At 44.4% G+C, this 24,110-nt stretch overlaps 2 protein-coding genes across 4 annotated transcripts in view; one reads left to right on the top strand and one right to left on the bottom strand.

Annotated features, from left to right (window-relative positions):
- The first annotated feature begins 1,543 nt into the window (after window positions 1–1,543).
- Window positions 1,544–6,183, top strand: LOC129837703 (uncharacterized). The gene is made up of 2 exons (XM_055904081.1): window positions 1,544–1,865; window positions 3,115–6,183. Exon 2 carries the CDS (start codon window positions 3,160–3,162, stop codon window positions 3,907–3,909), a length of 750 nt encoding a protein of 249 aa, XP_055760056.1. The 5' UTR covers window positions 1,544–1,865; window positions 3,115–3,159; the 3' UTR covers window positions 3,910–6,183.
- A 1,908-nt stretch (window positions 6,184–8,091) lies between these two features.
- Window positions 8,092–24,110, bottom strand: part of LOC129837448 (atrial natriuretic peptide receptor 1-like) — a 65,410-nt gene continuing 49,391 nt past the window's right edge. For all 3 annotated transcript variants that reach the window (XM_055903610.1, XM_055903611.1, XM_055903612.1), the window contains exons 7-22: window positions 23,469–23,604; window positions 23,181–23,265; window positions 22,896–23,016; window positions 22,718–22,792; window positions 22,542–22,619; window positions 22,314–22,418; window positions 22,056–22,127; window positions 21,661–21,820; window positions 21,342–21,497; window positions 11,596–11,764; window positions 10,168–10,314; window positions 9,890–10,013; window positions 9,690–9,758; window positions 9,389–9,563; window positions 9,195–9,293; window positions 8,092–9,058 (exon numbers count right to left, since the gene is read on the bottom strand). In XM_055903610.1, coding sequence (XP_055759585.1) covers window positions 8,901–9,058; window positions 9,195–9,293; window positions 9,389–9,563; window positions 9,690–9,758; window positions 9,890–10,013; window positions 10,168–10,314; window positions 11,596–11,764; window positions 21,342–21,497; window positions 21,661–21,820; window positions 22,056–22,127; window positions 22,314–22,418; window positions 22,542–22,619; window positions 22,718–22,792; window positions 22,896–23,016; window positions 23,181–23,265; window positions 23,469–23,604 — 1,929 coding nt within the window. In that variant the 3' untranslated portion in view covers window positions 8,092–8,900. The remainder of the gene's footprint in view (window positions 9,059–9,194; window positions 9,294–9,388; window positions 9,564–9,689; window positions 9,759–9,889; window positions 10,014–10,167; window positions 10,315–11,595; window positions 11,765–21,341; window positions 21,498–21,660; window positions 21,821–22,055; window positions 22,128–22,313; window positions 22,419–22,541; window positions 22,620–22,717; window positions 22,793–22,895; window positions 23,017–23,180; window positions 23,266–23,468; window positions 23,605–24,110) is intronic.

Here is a 24,110-nt window from a genome sequence, read left to right as displayed (position 1 = left end):
CAGCAAAGCAACACCTCCATCAAAGGGAAAAGCCTCTCACAGGGCTACTGCTGACCTGTACCACCCCCCAAAGTCCCAAAAGGCTAAAGTCCTATATGAGTCCATCGTGCTTGTTGACTCCAGCAACCGCAATGAAATCAGGATGATCCTGAGGATGATTGGCTTCCCCCTGACAGAGAAGCAGCTGAATAACATAAACAAACAAGAAATTAAATTATTGCAAGATATCAAAAAGAAAGAAATTAAAAGAAAGGAGCTGGAAAAGAAATGGAGCCAGCTGCAGAGGCCTAAATGGATCCTCAAGCTTATCAAGCTGCGACAGGGGACAAAACCCGTGCATGGCAGCAGCGGACTGAAGACAACAGCCAGCCAGAGTGAAGGGGGCTCTGCCCGTACATCAGATAAGGCAACAAGCAACAAGGGGCAAAAGAGAACAGCCAGCTAGATGAAAGGAGAAAGCAGCTGTACCCTAGAGGCATCTAGAAGGGGACAGAAGAGAGCAGCCAGCCAGATGGAACAAGTAGAAAACTCATTCATACGCTTCTTCAATATACCTCCCAGCCAAAAGAAGTTGAGAGTCATTGATATTTACTCATATGTATTTGCACCCAGCCACATAGCTGATCACACATATGCACGCAAGAATAGTTCTTAACATAAAGATTGCAACACTATAAAGTTGGTCAAATAAAATGTCACATAACAGTCATCCGTCAGTGTGTTTTGATTCACTATTCTTAGCAAGAACAGCCAGAGAAAGCTTCCCTTTGGACATGTAATTGAGTCATGTAACCATCCTAGAGCTGTACTGCTGATAAAATCTTCAACGCTTGACTTGACTGAAAGCTTAAAAAAATATATATATATATAATTTCTTAATACTATATACATGGGAACTTGCAGCCACATATTTCAATTTCTCCTACTATATATTAGGATAAAAAAGTATTTCTCCCCAGTCACTAAATACTGTAGCTAGTCTCACTAGAGTCTCTAGACATATGGGTTGCCTCCCACAATCTTACAATGTTCCAGCACAGTGCTGGTGCCCTAGCTAGGTCTGGGATTTCCGAGACTACAAAATAGATATAACCCAGTTATGTTTTGTTTGTGCTCTATAAACCATTAAATCAACACAATTAATGGTTGAACATTTTGGTAATCTTTTAGCCAGTGGAGGCTCATCAGAGGAGGAAGGGGAGGACCATCCTCCTCAGTGAATATCATAAAAATTTATATTGTAAAACATTAAAAAAGTGATACTTTTTAGATAAGACTATACTAAATATAATCACGTCACCAAATAACTGATTAAAACACACTATTTTGCAAAGAAGGTCTACAGTAGCCTCAACAGCACTCTGAGGGTAGCACCATGGTGTAGCTGGAGGATAGCTAGCTCTGGGTACATTGACTTCAATACAAAACCTAGGAAACTCATGGTTCTCACCCCCTTCCATAGACTTACACAGTATTTATGACAACGTCCAGAGGACGTCCTCCAGCCTATCAGAGCTCTTGCAGCACGAACTGATATGTTGTCCACCCAACCAAAGGGTCAGAGTATTTATTCCCGAAAGCATAAACTACAGCTAGCACTGCAGTGTATAAAATGTGGTGAGTAGTTGACTCAGAGTGAGAAATACAATAGTTGAACAGTTAAAAAATGTATTTCTTCCAAAATGAAGGAGAAGCAAGAGAGAAATAGAGAGAGTCATTTATTTCACTTTCAGTTTCACTGACGTAGCTAGCAAATGCAGCTAACTAGTTTAGCCCACTGAAACACCCTGCTCAAACAGAGGGATGCTTTGTTAGCTATCTGACTATGACTTTCCAACACAAGACTGGAACTCTTCCAAGTCAAGGTAAGCTTTTTGGATTACAAGTTTATTGCCACCGGGGCCCGCCAGTGTAACTGCTTACTGACTGTACACTAATGTTACTGCATGATTGTAGTGGGTTTACTAACGCGTTAATTATATTAGTTATGCTGACTATGATGTTACTTTAGCTAATATGGTGACAACGATGTCGGCTTTGTGTAGCGGTTTGTCTTGGAAAGGTTTCTTAACCCAGGCACATACAGCTGATGTGTTGTGCATTGAAGTCCACAAGCGAAGGGAAGAGAAGTAATGCAACGTGGCTGTTATGAGAGTGAATTGTGTTTATGCGTGATCAGGGGTGTATTCATTCTGCCGATTCTGTTGAAAAAAAATGTTTAAGCGGAAGCAAATGGAACAAAACGTGGATAAACAAACATTGTTTGCAGCAGTTGGACTAATGATTACACCCTATATCAGGCAAGAGTGTGCAAGGCGGTATTGAATGTCACTGTCTGTCACCTCAAATTTGTCTCTCAACCTACGTTGTAAACTTCATTCATGGGCTAGGTTGTAGCAACCTCATGATGGGTGTAGGGAAATTTGAGTATCATGTAGTAGCCTAAACCTATCTTTCTTACATTGAACTGGGTGAATGAAATATGAATGAGAGTCATCCAATATGCTGTCATAGAAATTAGACCATGCTTATTAAAAAAAAAATTGTCCTCCCTCATCTTAAACGGCACTGACCGCCACTGCTTTTAGCCATTGTATAATAATTGTTTATGACAGTGTCATTGATCATTTGAATGCACAGAGGTGCTTATAAAGTTAACCTCAGTATGGCAAGGGCATCTGTTAGCCAACCCCGTGGGAGGAGTTCAGTTGTTGACTGACTGAAAAAGACAGCTTATTGACGTCAGTAAGTAGGTGATAGTTCCTGAGAACCAATGATGCATGTGATATACCTGTAATTTAAATATATGGGCACTGCTTTATCTGTCACGTCAGAAGCATATCTCCGAGAAATTGGACACTCCTTCATTACATATCTAGTCTGCCTAAAGCTCCCTACCTGACAGGTCGCTCCTACCAGGTGGCGTGGCGAGAATCTGTCTCCTCACCACGCGCTCTCACCACTGGTGTCCCCCAGGGCTCTGTTCTAGGCCCTCTCCTATTCTCGCTATACACCAAGTCACTTGGCTCTGTCATAACCTCACATGGTCTCTCCTATCATTGCTATGCAGACGACACACAATTAATCTTCTCCTTTCCCCCTTCTGATGACCAGGTGGCGAATCGCATCTCTGCATGTCTGGCAGACATATCAGTGTGGATGACGGATCACCACCTCAAGCTGAACCTCGGCAAGACGGAGCTGCTCTTCCTCCCGGGGAAGGACTGCCCGTTCCATGATCTCGCCATCACGGTTGACAACTCCATTGTGTCCTCCTCCCAGAGCGCTAAGAACCTTGGCGTGATCCTGGACAACACCCTGTCATTCTCAACTAACATCAAGGCGGTGGCCCGTTCCTGTAGGTTCATGCTCTACAACATCCGCAGAGTACGACCCTGCCTCACACAGGAAGCGGCGCAGGTCCTAATCCAGGCACTTGTCATCTCCCGTCTGGATTACTGCAACTCGCTGTTGGCTGGGCTCCCTGCCTGTGCCATTAAACCCCTACAACTCATCCAGAACGCCGCAGCCCGTCTGGTGTTCAACCTTCCCAAGTTCTCTCACGTCACCCCGCTCCTCCGCTCTCTCCACTGGCTTCCAGTTGAAGCTCGCATCCGCTACAAGACCATGGTGCTTGCCTACGGAGCTGTGAGGGGAACGGCACCTCAGTACCTCCAGGCTCTGATCAGGCCCTACACCCAAACAAGGGCACTGCGTTCATCCACCTCTGGCCTGCTCGCCTCCCTACCTCTGAGGAAGTACAGTTCCCGCTCAGCCCAGTCAAAACTGTTCGCTGCTCTGGCACCCCAATGGTGGAACAAACTCCCTCACGACGCCAGGACAGCAGAGTCAATCACCACCTTCCGGAGACACCTGAAACCCCACCTCTTTAAGGAATACCTAGAATAGGATAAAGTAATCCTTCTGACCCCCCCCCCCCCTTAAAAGATTTAGATGCACTGTTTGTAAAGTGGCTGTTCCACTGGATGTCATAAGGTGAACGCACCAATTTGTAAGTCGCTCTGGATAAGAGCGTCTGCTAAATGACTTAAATGATGTATGTAATGTAAAGTTTTACACTAAATCAATAGCAAAAGATGATCAAGTGTAAAACAATAAGCTACAGCAGGCCAACAGTGAGGTCTACTGGCTTCGTTAAACGCCTTCTGGATGTGCGTAAAAGTTGATTTGCGTAAAAGTAATCGGATCCCATTCCGGAAAATTGAAAATGTCAACGCAACTGCGACTCCAACCGACCCAGACGGCTGCAAAGACAAAAAAAAAATATTTTGAGGACATGGTGATGACACCTGACCGCATCCCAAAGTTTACCATTCCGCCCCTGGGACAGGCACGATGTCTGCAAACTCCAAGAGACCGGGAAGGGTGTGTGCTGCTCTACCCACGTCGCAATACAATTCCACTGTTGCCGCACTCCACATCTGTCTTCTGTCGAGCATTGAGTCACGCCGGTCCTCTTCCGGAGCATCAATACATGTTAAGAGAAGATTTGGTGGATCCAACGACACGGGCGGCAATGTCTCTTCCGCATTTACCCAAAATCACAACGCCATATGGCTTCCTCACTCTGGGCGAAAGCCCCTGCGTCCGAAGAAGGGAGTCATTGTTTTTTAAAGATGACTTGATGACTTTAAAGATGACACAGTCTTGCATGATCAACGGGACACAACGGGCCAGCACGCCCTCGTCGACTAAAAATCATACCCAATCAGATTTTTTAAACATCCCTGGCGCAAGGAGGATATCGCACTCCTTTTCGTACAACGCTGCGTCAACTCACCGTTGCGCCTCACGTCAGTCAGAAAACTATCGACATTCTGAGAATCTGTCTGGACACTGATCATCCCGGACCTCTGCCACTGTGTTCCCCGGCGAATGGACAAATAAAGCGACTATTCAAGAACCGCCTGGCTTCAGTTCGGGCAATGTACAGGCCGGCGAAAAGAGTGGCCCCTGTTGTGCAGAGCGACAACATTTTGGGAACAGGGATCCAGGCATCAGACTCTTGATGTGCCACATAGGCGAAATTGGCACGGGGGATGCCCCCAATATTCACTACAGATCGATTTGTCTTCGTCGTCGTGGCAAAAATGTGAAGAATAGCATGAGATTAGCTATAAAACCTCAAATCATTTTTTCTGCTCCATGGCAAAATGTGTAGAATCGTTGAACATTTGCTTTAAAACTGCAACATTTTCTCTCATACTCATGACAAAACGTATAAAGTAACATGATAAAACTGCACATTCTTCTCTCTTCCCCATGGCAAAATGTGCTGAAATCCAGGGGGAAAAATCGTTTTCCCCAACAATTTGTTTTGTTGGGGGGGGCTTCCACTTATACTGTGTTTTCAAAATACCCCCCCCCCCCTCCCCCATATACCCCTCAATAGAGGCATAATAAGTCATGTCAAACTTTGTAGAATTGCAGGAAAATAGTTTTAAAAAGTTGCCCTTGTTGTGCCATATAAGGTATTAGGTCAAATTAAATAATATTGCTGTTCTTTCAATCCACAACATTGTCCAGGTTTCCCAGATACATTTCACAAACATTTGAACACAATGTTCAGTATACTGTCCTACTATATGGACTATTTTCCTTCTGTGAAAACTTATCCATGCCCTTGACTTGAAGAAATGAATGTATTAAAAATAAAAATGTACCTTGTCTATTTCAGTTTTACCACTATAAATGACAGTTGAAATTAATCAACAAACAAGCAAGATAAATGAAATAGAGTAAAATAAAGTTTAGTACCACATTTCAAAGCTACAATAGAAACAGTTATATATATTGTCTTCTTCACTCAAGCACTTGATGTTACAGAGATCAAACACATTGTCACACCCTGACCTTAGAGATCCTTTTTATGTCTCTATTTTGGTTGGTCAGGGCGTGAGTTGGGGTGGGCATTCTATGTTTTGTGTTCTATGTTTTCTTTTCTGTGTGTTTGGCCGGGTGTGGTTCTCAATCAGAGGTAGCTGTCTATCGTTGTCTCTGATTGAGAACCATACTTAGGTATCCTTTTCCCACCTGTGTTTTGTGGGTAGTTGTTTTCTGTTTTGTGTTGCTGCACCTTACAGGACTGTTTCGTTTTCGTTTCACTCTCGTTGTTATTTTGTTTAGTGTTTCTGTTCTAATAAAAATAACATGAACACTTGCCACGCTGCGCTTTGGTACGATGACTACTCTTCATCCGAAGACGAATATCGTTACACACATACTTCACAGGCTTCAAGACACATTAGATAATGACTACATTACCTTATGATGGATGACAGGTTACAGTTTAAGGCTTATTCTAATACCGACCTTTGGGCTCTGACCCAAGGGAAAGGGTTACATTTGATCCTTGGGGAGAGAGAGAGCGATTAGTCAGAGATGATTGACTGAGAAAGAAAAGAGGGAGAAGGACAGGGAGAAAGAACCCAAAACTACAGTATTGCTAATTTTGTCTAGGCTGCCCTGGATTAGAGGAGGGTTTAATGAAGTAATCTAAAGATATTTGATAATAGTGAAAGTGGGGATCAGATATAGTTTAAATGAGATTCGGTAAGTAATTAAAGGGTTTGGTGGAGAAAAAGTACCTGTTAAAGACTTGTAAAGGTGCCTGCTTTTTTTACCCTCTCACACACATGCTCTGAATAGTGAATACATTTACATACACCCCACCACTGATAGGGACACACAGAAATAAAACAGCCACTAATACCATATTTACTGATTCTAACAGAAAAACAAAAGGTGAAAATACATGTCAACAGGCTGATATATGAGGTCTTACAGACAGTATTGATCTGTTCAACACTTCTCAACAGATGAACACTGTTGGCTTGAGACGCAAAAAACAAGACCATTCTCCATGACTCTCAAACGCAAAGGTTACTGTGAACACCAAACCAAAATATGGAACTTTATACACATCTAACCCAGAATTCCTTTATACACATCTACCCCAGAATTCATTTTGTCCTTTTCGACACGGTTTGTTATTGCAAAGTTATAGAGGTTCTCAGTGTGTACCCTTTTTAAGAGTTCCCTGGTGACCTCTTCATTTTATTCCAGGGGTGTTTTCAGAGTAGCTGTTCAGACAAATCCATTCAGGAAATCAGGAGCCAGTGTGTGTCCAACTGTCAATCCACAATTTTCATAAAGCTAGCCTGTGTCAAGAGCCTGTCTTTCCAGCAGAAATGGTTACCTTTCTTCAATTACTGTTGAATACAGGTAACTGCCAAAATAAAGGAAACACCAACATAAAGTTGCTTAATAGGGCGTTGAGCCAGAACAGCTTCAATTTACCTTAGCATAAATTCTACAAGTGCGACACCATTCTTCCATGAGAAATTCCATAATTTGATGTTTTGTTGATGGTGGTGGAAAACGCACCAGAATATCCCATAAGTATTCAATTGGGTCAAGATCTGGTGACTGAGACGGACATGACATATGGTTTATACCGTTTTCATTCTTATCAAACCATTCAGTGACCACTCGTGCCCTGTGGATGGAGGCATTGTCATCCTATGGGGGAACGTAGCCAAAAGAATAGTCTGCCCAGCATTTTTATATATGACCCTAAGCATGATGGGATGTTAATTGCTTAATTAACTCAGGAACCACATCTGTGTGGAAGCACCTGCTTACAATATACTTTGTATCCCCCATTTACTCAAGTGTTTCCATTATTTTGGCAGTTACCTGTAATGTTCAAAATCATGCCACTTTCAATGTGTATGATGTAAGCTCAGCTATATATTTTCACTAACAACAATAATGCATTACAATGAATCTGATTAGACAGATTGAGAGGCAATCGCACACTTCAGTGAGAATAATGAAACTGTATATGGTGCCGAAGAAGTGGGACGCTTGACTTTATTTCACCAGAGTAAGAGGATGTATCTTAAGTGCATTTCTGTGAATTGCCCTTTAGGCAATAGAAAAGTAATCTATTGAGAAATAAACAACATCTGTATTGTACAAAATAATAAGACTGATATGACTGTAAACAGACAAATCATATACACTGATGAGACATTAGACACCCACCCACCCACCCACCCACCCATCACCCACATATATATAGATATTTATATATATATAAAGCAAGTCATTTTAACTCCAGAGTAGGCTCAGTTATTGTGGTTGGGGTCTGAGGATACATGATCACAAACACTACCGTGGAAATTAATCAAATGATAAATCCCAGACCCAAAGTTTGAACGTCATTTCCACGTCATTTCAACCCCCAAAATGTATGTGATGATGTTGAATCAACGTGGAAAACTGATTGGATTTGCAAAAAAGCATTTCGTCTTTTTTTCTGAATCCATTGTTGATTTCACGTTGAATTAGTTGACAACTCAACCAAATTTAAATCAAAACTAGACTTTAAACTGACGTCTGTGCTGAGTGGGATACTGTGTACTCATAAAAGACATGAATTCAAAAAACAGTTACATAATGTGACCACCAGATAGCAATATCCACAACCTCCTGTAAAGGTTTGTTTGTGAACCATTTTTCTTACCGATCTAAATACCATCCGTGTTGCATCCAAAACCTCCAACATAGAAATAAAACTGGAAAAACGTATACACAGACCATCACACACACACTCTCAGAGCATGTAGCTTTCTATATGTCCTTAGAATCTAGATGTTCAAGTGCAGGAGGGCTGAAGTCAAGAAAGTTCTCCACATCCTCCTTCTCCTTCTCCCGCATCTACCTCCCCCATCCCCACCTCATTCATTCACCAGGCCTCTTCATTTGTTTACTTGCTCCAGAACATCAATCAGTGGTTCCCATTATTTGCTCACATTTTCCTCCACCACTTCTTCCTTCATGACCTTCCTCCCTCCTTCCCTTGGCTTGTCTCCTTAGCTCGTTGACTCGTTGCTCTTGCTCTCTCCCAGTAGCCAGTAGGTGGTCATTTTCCCTTTCCCCTTCATCGCCACGTCTCCTCTCAGCTCCAGCTGGAAGCAGTTGAACTCCTGCAGGACGTCACGCGTAGCCGCAGACACATGGATCTTCAGCGCTGTGCGGGAGAGAAGTTGAGGGAAGCAATCATTAATTAGTCAACTAACTACCACAGAGATATGAAAAACAACAGAACTGTGGAACTTGAGTCCCAGATTTAAAACCCACATGTTGTATGACTCTCTGTGGCTTACCTTCACCATTGGACTCCAGTCGTGAAGAGGTGTTGACTGTGTCTCCAAACAGACAGTACCGTGGCATCTTCAGCCCCACCACTCCTGCACACACAGGGCCTGAATATAGAGTGGAGTGAATTGGTCAATCACACAACTGAAATTGGTATATCATCACTGAGTCTGCTAGTATGTGACCATTGCGTGCCGCTCACCGCTGTGGATGCCAATGCGTAGTTTGAGCTGCTGGTCAGGCCGGTGGCGGATTTTGAAGGTGCGTACGGCGTTGAGCAGAGCCAGGGCCATGCGGGCAATCTCTCGGCCGTGTAGCTTCCCGTTCCTCACCGGCAGGCCGGACACCACCATGTAGGCATCGCCGATGGTCTCCACCTGGGGGCGCCACAGAGACAGCAGGGGCAGGGAGGTCAGTGGGTCCTAATGGAGGATCTCAAATAGAGGCTTCATCTCCTCTTTTCCTTTCCTTCATCTGCACATTGATGAGAAATATAATGTTACCTTGTAAACATCAAAGTTGTCAATGATGGCATCGAAACAGGTGTAGAGGTCATTGAGCAGGGTCACAACCTAAAGAGGCAAACATTTTTTAGAGCAGAATGGAAATTGTTGGATTTGACTATGGTCTCCCTTGTAAGGTCTATCTTTGTAACTTGTCACACCTGTGGGAGTCGTGTCACAATGTGATTGTGCTCTCTCACCTGCATAGGTGTGCTCTCAGCTGATATGGCTGTGAAGCCCACAATGTCACTGAAGTAGATGGTGACTGAATCAAAGGCCTCGGCCTGCACCGTCTCCCCTCTCTTTAGCTGCTCCGCCACTGAACTGCAGGTACAGACAGTAACAGGCACTGTGTGTGTGCGTGTATAGTATTGACTCAGTGTGTGTGTGTGTGTGTGTGTGTGTGTGTGTGTGTGTGTGTGTGTGTGTGTGTGTGTGTGTGCGTGCGTGTGTGCGTGTTTGTGTAGCAGAGACTCACTGTGGTAGTATCTGGTAGAGCAGGGCCTCAGCCTTGCGTTTCTCTTCGTGGTAGGCCTGGGTTCTCTCCTCCACCAGCTCCTCCAGGTTGTTAGCATACTGCTCCATACGAGACAGCAGGTTATCCAGGATGTTAGTGCTGCACTCCCTACACACACACACACACACACACACACACACACACACACACACACACACACACACACACACACACACACACACACACACACACACACACACACACACACACACACACGCACACAAACACGATGGTCATTCAATCCGGAGAATTTCAAGAACTTTGAACGTTTCTTGAAGTGCAGTCGCAAAAACCATCAAGCGCTCTGATGAAACAGGCTCTCATGAGGACCGCCACAGGAAAGGAAGACCCAGAGTTACCTCTGTTGCAGAGAATAAGTTCATTAGAGTTACCAGCCTCAGAAATTGCAGCCCAAATAAATGCTTCACACAGTTCAAGTAACAGACACATCTCAACATCAACTGTTTCAGAGGAGACTGCGTGAATCAGGCCTTCATGGTCAAATTGCTGCAAAGAAACCACTACTAAAAGGCACAAATAATAATAAGAGACTTGCTTGAGCCAAGAAACACAAGCAATGAACATTAGACCAGTGGAAATCTGTCCTTTGGTCTGATGATTCCAAATTTGAGATTTTTGGTTCCAACCGCCGTGTCTTTGTGAGACGCAGAGTAGGTGAACGGATGATCTCTGCATGTGTGGCTCCCACCGTGAAGCATGGAGGAGGAGGTGTGATGATGTGGGGGTGCTTTGCTGGTGACAGTGCAAGTGATTTTTTCGAATTCAAGGCACACTTAACCAGCATGGCTACCACAGCATTCTGCAGCAATACGCCATCCCATCTGGTTTGCTCTTAGTGGGACTATCATTTGTTTTTCAACAGTACAATGACCCCTCCAGGCTGTGTAAGGGCTATTTGACCAAGAAGGAGAGTGATGGAGTGCTGCATCAGATGACCTGGCCTCCGCAATCACCCGATCTCGACACAATTGGGATGGTTTGGGATGAGTTGGACCGCAGAGTGAAGGAAAAGCAGCCAACAAGTGCTCAGCATTTGTGGGAACTCCTTCAAGACTGTTGGAAAAGCATTCTTCATGAAGCTGGTTGAGAGAATGCCAAAAGTGTGCAAAGCTGTCAACAAGGCAAAGGGTGGCTACTTTTAAGAATATAAAATATAAAATATATTTTGCTTTGTTTAACACTTTTTTTGTTTACTACACGACTCTACAATGTAGAAAATAGTAAAAATAAAGAAAAACCCTTGAATGAGTAGGTGGGTCCAAACTTTTGACAGGTACTGTAGTCATACTCTTTTTTTGGAATGGAGACGCACAGATATTAATGGAATCATGGAACACAAACTCCCCACTTCCACCCCCCTACACCCACCTGTTCTGTTTGCGTAGCAGCAGTTTGATGTGGTTGAACTCGGGCCTCTCGGTGGGCTCCTCTGCCCAGCAACGCTGCATGAGTTGGCCCAGCTCCTGGCTGTGGATCTGAGGGTTGACAGCAGGCCGCAGGCACGGCCACTCACCCAGAACCACCCGGTCCATGATTTCTAGAGGAAGAAGGGGGAGTGTACAAAACATTACGCTCTTTCCATGACATAGACTGACCAGGTGAATCCCTTATTAATGTCACTTGTTGAATCGACTTCAATCAGTATAGATAGGGGGAGACAGGTTAAAGAAGGATTTTCCAGCCTTGAAACAATCGAGACATGGATTGTGTATGTGTGCTATTCAGAGGGTGAATGGGCAAGACAAAATATTTTAGTGCCTTTGAACGGGGTATGGTAGTAGGTGCCAGGAGCACCGGTTTGTGTCAAGAATTTCAACACTACTGGGTTTTTCACGCTCAACAGTTTCCCATGTGTATCAAGAATGGTACACCACCCAAAATACATCCAGCCAACTTGACATAACTGTGGGAAGCTTTGGAGTAAACATGGGTCAGCATCCCTGTGGAATGCTTTTGACACCTTGTAGAGTCCATGCCCTTACGAATTGAGGCTGTTCTGAGGGGCAACTCAATATTAGGAAGGTATTCTTAATGTTTTCTACACTCAGTGTAGAAAGCATTCCTATAGATTGTGTAATGTAATATTTTCTATCTAGTGTCATTCCTTCTGCTTTCATCTTCTCAGAGATTCCAGTCCAATTTCCTTTCCATTGTGTTCATATCTATGCTTTCACAATCTTTCCATTATCTCTCCCTCCCAATTTATTCTATCCTCTCGTTCACACTTTCATCATCTCTCACCCTCTTCCCCTATTTCTGCCCTCACTCAGAAAAAAATTAAGCATGCAAACACACACACACACACACACACACACACACACACACACACACACACACACACACACACACACACACACACACACACACACACACACACACACACACACACACACACACACACCCAACAACAGCCTGATTGAGTTAAGACCATAAAGTGTTTTCAGTGGCATAAATGGCATGCTCTGGTTCTAATTCAGTTCATTGTTTTTCTGTCACACAACAGCTGCTGTCTCCCAGTACAAAGTGTTACACTCTGATGAGCAAATACAAACACTTGCTTGTCTCTCAGTACACCACTCTTGCAATCGACCACAATCACGTTCAATCTTCTTCAATTTTGCACAATTTCATGCAGTTATGGTTAAGGAAAAAAACGAATTCACTGAGCAGTGGTGGTTGGCAGACATGGGTGCAGCAAGGTTTTCTCCTTAACACGTTGTGATGGAGACTTGACTTGGAGCACAACAACAGCTGTTATTGCTGATCTGTATAGCAAGAAATCCAATCTTCGCTTTCTTTTTCAATTTTATAAAGAACGAAGATAGTTTGGGAACTACAATCTGTCCTAACTTCAATTGAATCTGAAATCCTGACTGATAATAAAAAACATTCTAAAGAGTCACACACCCCTGCTCAAATGAAAAGGAAATATCTTGTTTGCAGCTATGTACTTACAATCTGATGTTTTTTTAAATTGTGTTGCTTTACTCTAAGCCAGAGACACAGAAAACAGTACAGTGGAAGGTAAACAATTATAATATGTTTGTGTGTTATTTAAAGCATGTGACTGTGTGTTTGTCCCTACAAGTGTTTCCGTGGGCTTAACTATCCTTAGTACAAAGCAGGGAGGTACATTAGCTCTCGTCCTCCATATCATTAGAGTAGGCTCTTCAGGGTAAGTGGGGTGCAAGAGGGGCTGAGTGAGAAAATCGAAAACAAGGGGAAAATTCGGTCACTTTTGGGAGCGTGTTCGACAAATTCAGGAACTTTCCCTAGTTTAAGTTGCCAAATGGTTGCAATTGCAAAACTGTTCCATGTCTCCATTTTAACGTCGTGGCATATTAGTCATTAGCTCTGAAATAACTATTTGGTTGTGTCAATATTTGGGAGTCTACACTTGATGTCATGAATTTGATGTCATGTTTTTCTGTGAGTAGAGTCAAGGAGAAATCTTGAAACATAAAGAATACAGTTCACATGGAGTAAAATGTAACGACATACTGTAGCTTTGTTGAGTCACTGGAGCTGTTATGTGTTTTTTGATAGGTTTGTGTTTTCTACAGAGCTTTTCCTAAGTAAACAGACTTGCGGGTGCAATGTGCAGAATAACAGCTTTTGCTGTGAGTTGCTCTAATTGCCTTATCGCTCCTCGGCGATAATGCAGTCAGCAAAGACCACAGAGCCTTGACGGGAAGGAGGCTTGTTAGGTTTGTTTGTTATGCTTTTGATGGACGAATCATACAAACACTGTTTATCTTGGACACAATCTGGGGTATAATTTACTCAGCAACAATGGTATTATCTCTTTCTTTTATAATACATATGTGTTTATGTGCAAATAAGCGTGCTTATGACCAAAAGTGTATGGGAGCACAAATGTGACTCGTTTCAGGAAACTAGGAGTATGTCGCATGTCACTACTTCACAGGAGAGGCATTTGAACGTAAACATTCATATTTTTGATCAAAATGCGTTTTTGGCAGAAATGCCTTCTGGAACAATGAACTTTCATGTGCCTTAATAACAAACTTGTATGCCATCTGTAAATATGAATAAATTACGAGCCTAGTTGGTTTAACCACGGGAAAAGACAGGAACCTTCCAGCTAGCCATGATTGGCTGAGATAATGGATGGTCTGGACGTGCCGAGAGATGAGTTCGGATTGGTCTGACATGTAGCATGCTTCTGTCTATAACATGAGCTGCTCAGTATGTGTAGGTAATCCTTTCTACCGCAGCTTTCTTGAAAGATATCATGAAGAACTGCAGAAGTGTTGCTACTGCTCTCCACTTTCTGCGGGACGATCGTGCCATGCTGACTCTCTGTGACTCTGAAAATGAATCAGACGATGAGGAGATCCCTGATTTAGATAAAAACATTTTAATTGAACCAGACATTGTAGAGTCTTCAGAAACAGCGATCAACAATGCTGTTGTCATGGAAGAAGTTGAATGCCCGGTGGTAGCAGAGTATGATTGCTAAGGAGATGGAGAAAATTCTAGCGTTTGATTGTAAATATGAAGAGGGAGTCGAAAAGAGAACACAGAAGGCTGTTGTATAAAACACCTGTCTCCGGATTACATCTTCAAACTAAGGACCCCCATGGCATCCGTCAGAGAGGGAGAAGTGTTCATCCATGTATACGGGTAAGATAGTCTAGCTAGATACATTTTCAGATATTATACGTTTCTAATTTAGTCAGAAAGTAATTTTCATTTTAAGTTAGAGCGTACTGTTAGCTAGCTAGCTAACATTAGCTGGCTGGCTCACTAGCTAATGTTACCTGTATGATCTGTGTTGTAATATTATTTGTATCTCAGAAATCTATTTGCATTGCTAGTTATCTAACATTGAACCTAGTTGGTTAGCTTTAGCTACCTGGAGATCCATGCATGGTGGCTAGTTATGACAATCAGTTTGTATTGCTAGTAGTATGGGTTGGGATTATTGCTGTGTTCTTACTTAGTTAGTCACTGTTTAGCACATGGACTCACATGTGAATCCTTAAAGAGATGGGTGGGGCTAAGGCTTAACTTCTTATGGCTGCAGGGGCAGTATTGAGTAGCTTGGATAAAAGGTGCACAGAGGTGCCCAGAGTAAACGGCCTGCTCCTCAGTCATAGTTGCTAATATATGCATATTATTATTAGTATTGGATAAAAAACACTCTGAAGTTTCTAAAACTGTTTGAATTATGTCTGTGAGTATAACAGAACTCATATGCAAAAATCCAAACAGGAAGTGGGAATTCTGAGGCTGGTCGATTTTCAACCAGGATCCTATTGAAATCACAGCGAGATATGGATGTGTTTGCACTTACTACGGCTTCCACTAGATGTCAACAGCCTGTAGAACCTTGTCTCAACATCCGGTTTGGAGCGAGCGGTCGCATTTGCATTCGCTCTGCAGGTAGTATAACTTTTCATTTCATTTTCATTACATTTCATTACATTTCATTATAGTACAACGGTTTAATTTGTCTAACCTTAGCAATTTCTTCTTAGCTAGCTACTTAGCCGTCTGTGTATAAAAGATAATTGCGTAATTATCGTATTCCGTCGTCTATCGTAGTCCACACTTATCTGCCCAGCAGCTAGCAAACGTCCACCGAATAGTAGTATAAACTTTTCATTACATTTCATTATAGTACAACGGTCTGATTTTCATTTTCACTACAGTACAACGGTTTGATTTGTTTGATCTTAGCTAGCTACATAGCCGTCTTTGCATCAAACATAATTGTGTAGTTATTGAGGTTCGCCAGCCAGCTATTTTCGCCCTAACGAAACGCAACGTAGCCAACACTGCTAGCTAGCCAGCTTGCCACCGAATAGCAGCATTGTAGAAACGAGTGCATTACAACGGAACGACTTGATCAGTGTAGTGTTGGCTGACTACACAGTTGTCTTTGCTATCTTTGATTTGTATTTGTTCGATCTTAGCTAGCTACTTAGCTGGCTCCATAGCCGTCTTTGTATCGGTGATACTTGTGTAGTTATCAAGGTTCGCTGAGGTTCGCTAGCCAGGTATTCTCGCCCTAACGTAACGTAACGTAACGTAGTCAACCCTGCTAACTAGCCAGCTAGCCACCGATTAGCAGCACGGTAGAAACGATTACATTACAACGGAACGACTTGACTTGTGTAGTGTTAGCTAGCTACATAGTTTTCTTTGCTATCTTTTTTTCTAAGATAATTGTGTAGCTTTGAGTAATTATCGGTTAGCTAGCCAGCTATTTTTCGCCTGCCGCGCTGCCGTCCTCCTACCTAGCCAACACTGCTAGCTAGCCAACTTCTACCGAATAGCAGCACTGTAGAAACTTACATTACAACGGGACGACTTGATTAGCGTAGTGTTAGCTAGTTGTCTTTGCTGTCCTTGTATCCATGATAATTGTGTAGTTTAGAGAAATTTAGTGAAATTGTCGAGGTTACCTAGCCAGCTTCACTTTCAACAACGTAGCCACTGCTAGCCAGGCTACTTCACCAGCCAGCAGTACTATATCATTTTAGTCAATAAGATCTTGTATTTTATTTTTATTTTTTTGCAACGTAAGCTTAACTTTCTGAACATTCGAGACGTGTAGCCCACTTGTCATTCTAATCTCCATTGCATTAGCGTAGCCTCTTCTGTAGCCTGTCAACCATGTGTCTGTCTATCCCTGTTCTCTCCTCTCTGCACAGACCATACAAACGCTTCACACCGCGTGGCCGCGCCCACCCTAACCTGGTGGTCCCAGCCCGCACGACCCACGTGGAGTTCCAGGTCTCCGGTGGCCTCTGGAACTGCCGATCTGCGGCCAACAAGGCAGAGCTCATCTCAGCCTATGCGTCCCTCCAGTCCCTCGACTTCCTGGCACTGACGGAAACATGGCTCACCACAGATAACACTGCTACTCCTACTGCTCTCTCTTCGTCTGCCCATGTGTTCTCGCACACCCCGAGACCTTCTGGTCAGCGGGGTGGTGGCACCGGGATCCTCATCTCTCCCAAGTGGTCATTCTCTCTTTCTCCCCTTACCCATCTGTCTATCGCCTCCTTTGAATTCCATGCTGTCACAGTTACCAGCCCTTTCAAGCTTAACATCCTTATCATTTATCGCCCTCCAGGTTCCCTTGGAGAGTTCATCAATGAGCTTGATGCCTTGATAAGCTCCTTTCCTGAGGACGGCTCACCTCTCACAGTTCTGGGTGACTTTAACCTCCCCATGTCTACCTTTGACTCATTCCTCTCTGCCTCCTTCTTCCCACTCCTCTCCTCTTTTGACCTCACCCTCTCACCTTCCCCCCCTACTCACAAGGCTGGCAATACGCTTGACCTCATCTTTACTAGATGCTGTTCTTCCACTAACCTCATTGCAACTCCCCTCCAAGTCTCCGACCACTACCTTGTATCCTTTTCCCTCTCGCTCTCATCCAACACTTCCCACACTGCCCCTACTCGGATGGTATCGCGCCGTCCCAACCTCCGCTCTCTCTCCCCCGCTACTCTCTCCTCTTCCATCCTATCATCTCTTCCCTCTGCCCAAACCTTCTCCAACCTATCTCCTGATTCTGCCTCCTCAACCCTCCTCTCCTCCCTTTCTGCATCCTTTGACTCTCTATGTCCCCTATCCTCCAGGCCGGCTCGGTCCTCCCCTCCCGCTCCGTGGCTCGACGACTCATTGCGAGCTCACAGAACAGGGCTCCGGGCAGCCGAGCGGAAATGGAGGAAAACTCGCCTCCCTGCGGACCTGGCATCCTTTCACTCCCTCCTCTCTACATTTTCCTCTTCTGTCTCTGCTGCTAAAGCCACTTTCTACCACTCTAAATTCCAAGCATCTGCCTCTAACCCTAGGAAGCTCTTTGCCACCTTCTCCTCCCTCCTGAATCCTCCTCCCCCCCCCCCCCCCCTCCTCCCTCTCTGCAGACGACTTCGTCAACCATTTTGAAAAGAAGGTCGACGACATCCGATCCTCGTTTGCTAAGTCAAACGACACCGCTGGTTCTGCTCACACCGCCCAACCCTGTGCTTTGACTTCTTTCTCCCCTCTCTCTCCAGATGAAATCTCGCGTCTTGTGACGGCCGGCCGCCCAACAACCTGCCCGCTTGACCCTATCCCCTCCTCTCTCCTCCAGACCATTTCCGGAGACCTTCTACCTTACCTCACCTCGCTCATCAACTCATCCTTGACCGCTGGCTACGTCCCTTCCGTCTTCAAGAGAGCGAGAGTTGCACCCCTTCTGAAAAAACCTACACTCGATCCCTCCGATGTCAACAACTACAGACCAGTATCCCTTCTTTCTTTTCTCTCCAAAACTCTTGAACGTGCCGTCCTTGGCCAGCTCTCCTGCTATCTCTCTCAGAATGACCTTCTTGATCCAAATCAGTCAGGTTTCAAGACTAGTCACTCAACTGAGACTGCTCTTCTCTGTATCACGGAGGCGCTCCGCACTGCTAAAGCTAACTCTCTCTCCTCTGCTCTCATCCTTCTAGACCTATCGGCTGCCTTCGATACTGTGAACCATCAGATCCTCCTCTCCACCCTCTCCGAGTTGGGCATCTCCGGCGCGGCCCACGCTTGGATTGCGTCCTACCTGACAGGTCGCTCCTACCAGGTGGCGTGGCGAGAATCTGTCTCCTCACCACGCGCTCTCACCACTGGTGTCCCCCAGGGCTCTGTTCTAGGCCCTCTCCTATTCTCGCTATACACCAAGTCACTTGGCTCTGTCATAACCTCACATGGTCTCTCCTATCATTGCTATGCAGACGACACACAATTAATCTTCTCCTTTCCCCCTTCTGATGACCAGGTGGCGAATCGCATCTCTGCATGTCTGGCAGACATATCAGTGTGGATGACGGATCACCACCTCAAGCTGAACCTCGGCAAGACGGAGCTGCTCTTCCTCCCGGGGAAGGACTGTCCGTTCCATGATCTCGCCATCACGGTTGACAACTCCATTGTGTCCTCCTCCCAGAGCGCTAAGAACCTTGGCGTGATCCTGGACAACACCCTGTCGTTCTCCACCAACATCAAGGCGGTGGCCCGTTCCTGTAGGTTCATGCTCTACAACATCCGCAGAGTACGACCCTGCCTCGCACAGGAAGCGGCGCAGGTCCTAATCCAGGCACTTGTCATCTCCCGTCTGGATTACTGCAACTCGCTGTTGGCTGGGCTCCCTGCCTGTGCCATTAAACCCCTACAACTCATCCAGAACGCCGCAGCCCGGCTGGTGTTCAACCTTCCCAAGTTCTCTCACGTCACCCCGCTCCTCCGCTCTCTCCACTGGCTTCCAGTTGAAGCTCGCATCCGCTACAAGACCATGGTGCTTGCCTACGGAGCTGTGAGGGGAACGGCACCTCAGTACCTTCAGGCTCTGATCAGGCCCTACACCCAAACAAGGGCACTGCGTTCATCCACCTCTGGCCTGCTCGCCTCCCTACCACTGAGGAAGTACAGTTCCCGCTCAGCCCAGTCAAAACTGTTCGCTGCTCTGGCACCCCAATGGTGGAACAAACTCCCTCACGACGCCAGGACAGCGGAGTCAATCACCACCTTCCGGAGACACCTGAAACCCCACCTCTTCAAGGAATACCTAGGATAAAGCAATCCTTCTGCCCCCCCCCCCCCCCCCCCCCTTAAAAGATCTAGATGCACTATTGTAAAGTGGCTGTTCCACTGGATGTCATAAGGTGAATGCACCAATTTGTAAGTCGCTCTGGATAAGAGCGTCTGCTAAATGACTTAAATGTAAATGTCTGATGCCTCTACTGTGAAGGGGGACCAAATGAGAGGGGAATTAGTCAGGTCTGCCATGACCTGACCATGCTTTGACCATCGCTCATCTGAAGTCAATGTAATTCTCTGGTTGGAACGTTATTCAAGATTTATGTGAAAAACCTTCTAAAGATTGATTCAATACATCGTTTGACATGTTTCTACTGACTGTTACGGAACTTTTGGACATTTCGTCAGCTTTTAGTGAACGCGCTTCCTGACATTGGATTTGTTTACCAAACACGCTACAAAAATAGCTATTTCGACATAAATGATGGACATTACCGAACAAAACAAACATTTCTTGTGGGAGTGGGAGTCCTGGGAGTGCATTCCGACGAAGATCAGCAAAGGTAAGTGAAGATTTATAATGCTTTTTATGAGTTTTGTTGACTGCACAATTTGGCGGGTAACTGTATGGCTTGCTTTTGTGGCTGAACGCTGTTTTCAGATTATTGAATATTGTGTTTTGCCGTAAAGCTTTTTGAAATTTGACACAGCGGTTGCATTAAGAACAAGTGTATCTTTAATTCTATGTAAATCATGTATCTTTCATCAAAGTTTATGATGAGTATTTCTGTTATTTGACGTGGCTCTCTGCAATTTCTCCAGATATTTTGGAGGCATTTCTGAACATGGCGCCAATGTAAACTGAGGTTTTTGGATATAAATATGAACTTAATCAAACAAGACATATATGTATTGTGTAACATGAAGTCCTATGAGTGTCATCTGATGAAGATAATCAAAGGTTAGTGATTAATTTTATCTCTATTTGTGCTTTTTGTGACTCTTCTCTTTGGCTGGAAAAATGGCTGAATTTTTCTGTGAGTTGGTGGTGACCTAACATAATCGTTTGTGGTGCTTTCGCTGAAAAGCCTATTTGAAATCGGACACTCTGGTGGGATTAACAACAAGATTACCTTTAAAATGGTATAAGATACATGTATGTTTGAGGAAGTTTAATTATGAGATTTCTGTTGTTTGAATTTGGCGCCCTGCACTTTCACTGGCTGTTGTCATATCATCCCGTTAACAGGATTGCAGCCATAAGAAGTTAAGAGGTTGTGAACGATGCTGAATGGGTTTAGACAAAGAAGAGCTCTCTAGTAGGTGTACCAAAACATTCAAGAGCCCTTTTCTATAAAGTAGGGTTACAAGTTTATAAACTTTCAAAGCAGAATTACTTTCCCATTGTTCCTCAACTGTAATGTATTATATACAATTTTCTAGCTCTGAGTCTCTACTTTTATCCAATGTAAAAAATAAAATGTCAAATTTTGCTACATAGGATCAAATCGGTCCCAAATGTCTGTTATGTAGAAAGAGAGAGTGTGTCTGTGTGTGTGTGTTACCTTTGGGGCTGAGCGGCTCTCCCTCCAGATAGAAGGCTCCGTGACGTAGCGCCACCTCTTGGAGAATGATGCCAAAGCTGTAGACGTCTCCCTTCTGTGTGCCACATGGAGGTGGTCTCTCCAACCTCAGCAGCTCTGGGGCCATCCACAGCTTTCCTACAAACATAGATGGACAAGTTAACTAAAAGTATAATTAATTTGCCTACAGAAACTGATCTAAGGTCAGTTTCGTATTTCACACTCTTAAGGATTTGATCAGGGTAAGCTGATCCTAAATCTGTGTCTAAAGGGAAATGTCCTGCAGAGCCAGGTGACTAACGGGCATAGTAAGCATGGGCGTCGTCTGTGTTGCTCTCAGTGCGGAAGCTGGACAGGCCGTAGTCGGTGATCTTCAGCACAAAGCGGTTATCCACCACGCAGTTGGACGACTTCAGGTTGCCGTGGGAGACGATGACACTGTTGTGGAGGAAAGCCATGCCCTGGAAAGGAGAAGGGGAGGGAGGTAGGGATAGAGGGTAAAATATAGAAAGAGAAGAGAGAGATAGTCAAAAGGAGAGATTAGAGATAAATTAGTTATTCATATTGAGCTTTAGTCTGAAAATGTTTGGCAAAACATACGGACGTTCACTTGTTGAATGATGCAAATGTGTTTTCTCAAGTCAATTGAAGTTGACACATGGAAAGATAAGCAGGAGTGTGTAGAGCAGTGGTTACCTTTACAATGTCATTGATTAACGAGTATCTGAACATCCAATCCAGTGTGATGCTCTCATTTTCCATGATGTCCTGAAGGATGAAACACACACCCATGCACGCACATGCGTACACACACACGCACATGCATACACACACACACACACGTACACACACGTACACGTACACACACACACACACACACACACCATTTAGACAAGGAAAATGTTTCCTAAAGATTTGTAATGGGTCAGTGGAGTTGTGGTGAGGGGTGGCTACCTGTAGGCTACCCCGAGGACAGTACTCTGTGATGATGCAGATGTTGGGGGGGTCGATGCAGGCTCCGATGAAGCGGGTCAAGTGCTCATTCTGAATATCACGCATCTGGAGAGGGAAGGAAAGGAGGACACCATGTGACTTACACATTTAGGGACAGCACTATTCTCTGATGCACATATACATTCTGGAGTATACCCACGTCACACTACAACCTTTATGAGGACTCACATGTTTCAGTTCAAACAGCACGTTTCTGGTGAGCTCAATGCGTTTTCTGTTGATGTATTTGATGGCCACAATGTTCGCCTGAAAGACAGAGAAAACATTATGCATTCAATCCAGTTGACATTAAAAGGTTACTTTATTTCACGCACGCACACACACACACAAGCACAAAAACTTACCTTGTAATAGCCTGTCTTGGCAAACACCTGAAAGTTTCCATCTCCTGTTAATAGGGATCCGTAGTTGGAGCCCCTCTGTAAATAAAGCAAAAAGTGGGATGGGGTCAGTTTTGTGCAAGACTGTGTGTATTTTGAAATGTGTGTGTTGTTGCAAGCGTGCGTGTGAGTGTGGACTCACCAGGGACAGAGTGAGCTTGCTGCCTGCGCTTCGCAGGACTTTCTCCATGTTGCTCATCTGAATATCCTCCCAGGAGACCCTCCACAGCTGAGCCACCAGCTCATTTTCAAGCTTCAGCTTCCTGTGTGTGTGTGTGTGTGTGTGTATGTGAAAGAGAGAGAACGAGATGATAGATTGCTCTTTTAGATATGTGAACAATGCTATAAACGTAATGACATAAAACTCTTCCCGTAGATTCTAGGCCTTGTGCTTACTTGCTGATTGAACTGGTCTGTCTACACTCACCTGTATATGAAGACAGTAATGGTGAGGATGATGATAATGATGAAGAACACCACAATTGTTACCATCTGGTGGATTGTGATGGTTCCTGGAAAAAGAGACAGGGGAAACATTTTTATGGTCCCCTGGTTTCCTTCAATACAGCCACTGCATGACAGTGTAAAGTCAGTCATCGTAGGCTGTTTTGACTGATTATGACTAGTATACATTCTGCCTCGTCATGCAAACATAGACATTTTATGTGGGGTAGTATATACAGAAGTGAGTGAGAGACAGACGGAGTCCACTGACGTGCGAGGCAGGCTGGGTTGTCGTTCTTGAAGCCACAGACGGGCACATCTAAAGGAGCAGCGCCCCCTGGCCACTGGATGTCCATCCCAGGCAAGGCCCGCAGCTTCTTCTGAGAGCCGTTGTACACCAACACAATCTGGCAAGGAACACAGTATAACTTACTATTACATGTCTAATGTTATAGACAAATAACATACCACACATTGATTGATTGAATGTATTAGATAATTTAAAGCAGTAGGCTGTTCTAGCCGGAGACAACATTACATAATTAAACATTTTAGAGGATAAAAACAGAATAAAGCCAGAAGGCTTATTTCCATTGTGGTCCTCTTATACAGTGAGATGGCTGGCTGGCAAGATTGACACATTATTCTCAATGCAATGCATTAGCATAGGGTGATAATGGGAGACGACGTTCAATGAGCCACTAATCAGCCCAAAGACTTGACACTCACCCCCTCACACTGGGTGAAAAACATCCACTCTCTCTCCCTGTTCACACACGGACATACACATGAACACCAACACACACACACACGCATAAACACGCACGTACGTACTCACCCATCCACATATGTACATGTACACACTCTTGATCTCGCTGGATCAGTTGGTCATTAACCTCAGTGGCTTGCCATC

This window comes from Salvelinus fontinalis, chromosome 38 (genome assembly GCF_029448725.1).
Source record: "Salvelinus fontinalis isolate EN_2023a chromosome 38, ASM2944872v1, whole genome shotgun sequence".
NCBI lineage: Eukaryota > Metazoa > Chordata > Actinopteri > Salmoniformes > Salmonidae > Salvelinus > Salvelinus fontinalis.
Note: the sequence above shows the minus strand (reverse complement) of the source record. Positions and strands in the feature narration are given on the sequence as shown.

Excerpts from the sequence above, each read along its gene's own strand:
- LOC129837703 (XM_055904081.1), top strand. The coding sequence starts at position 3,160 with ATGACGGATCACCACCTCAAGCTGAACCTCGGCAAGACGGAGCTGCTC.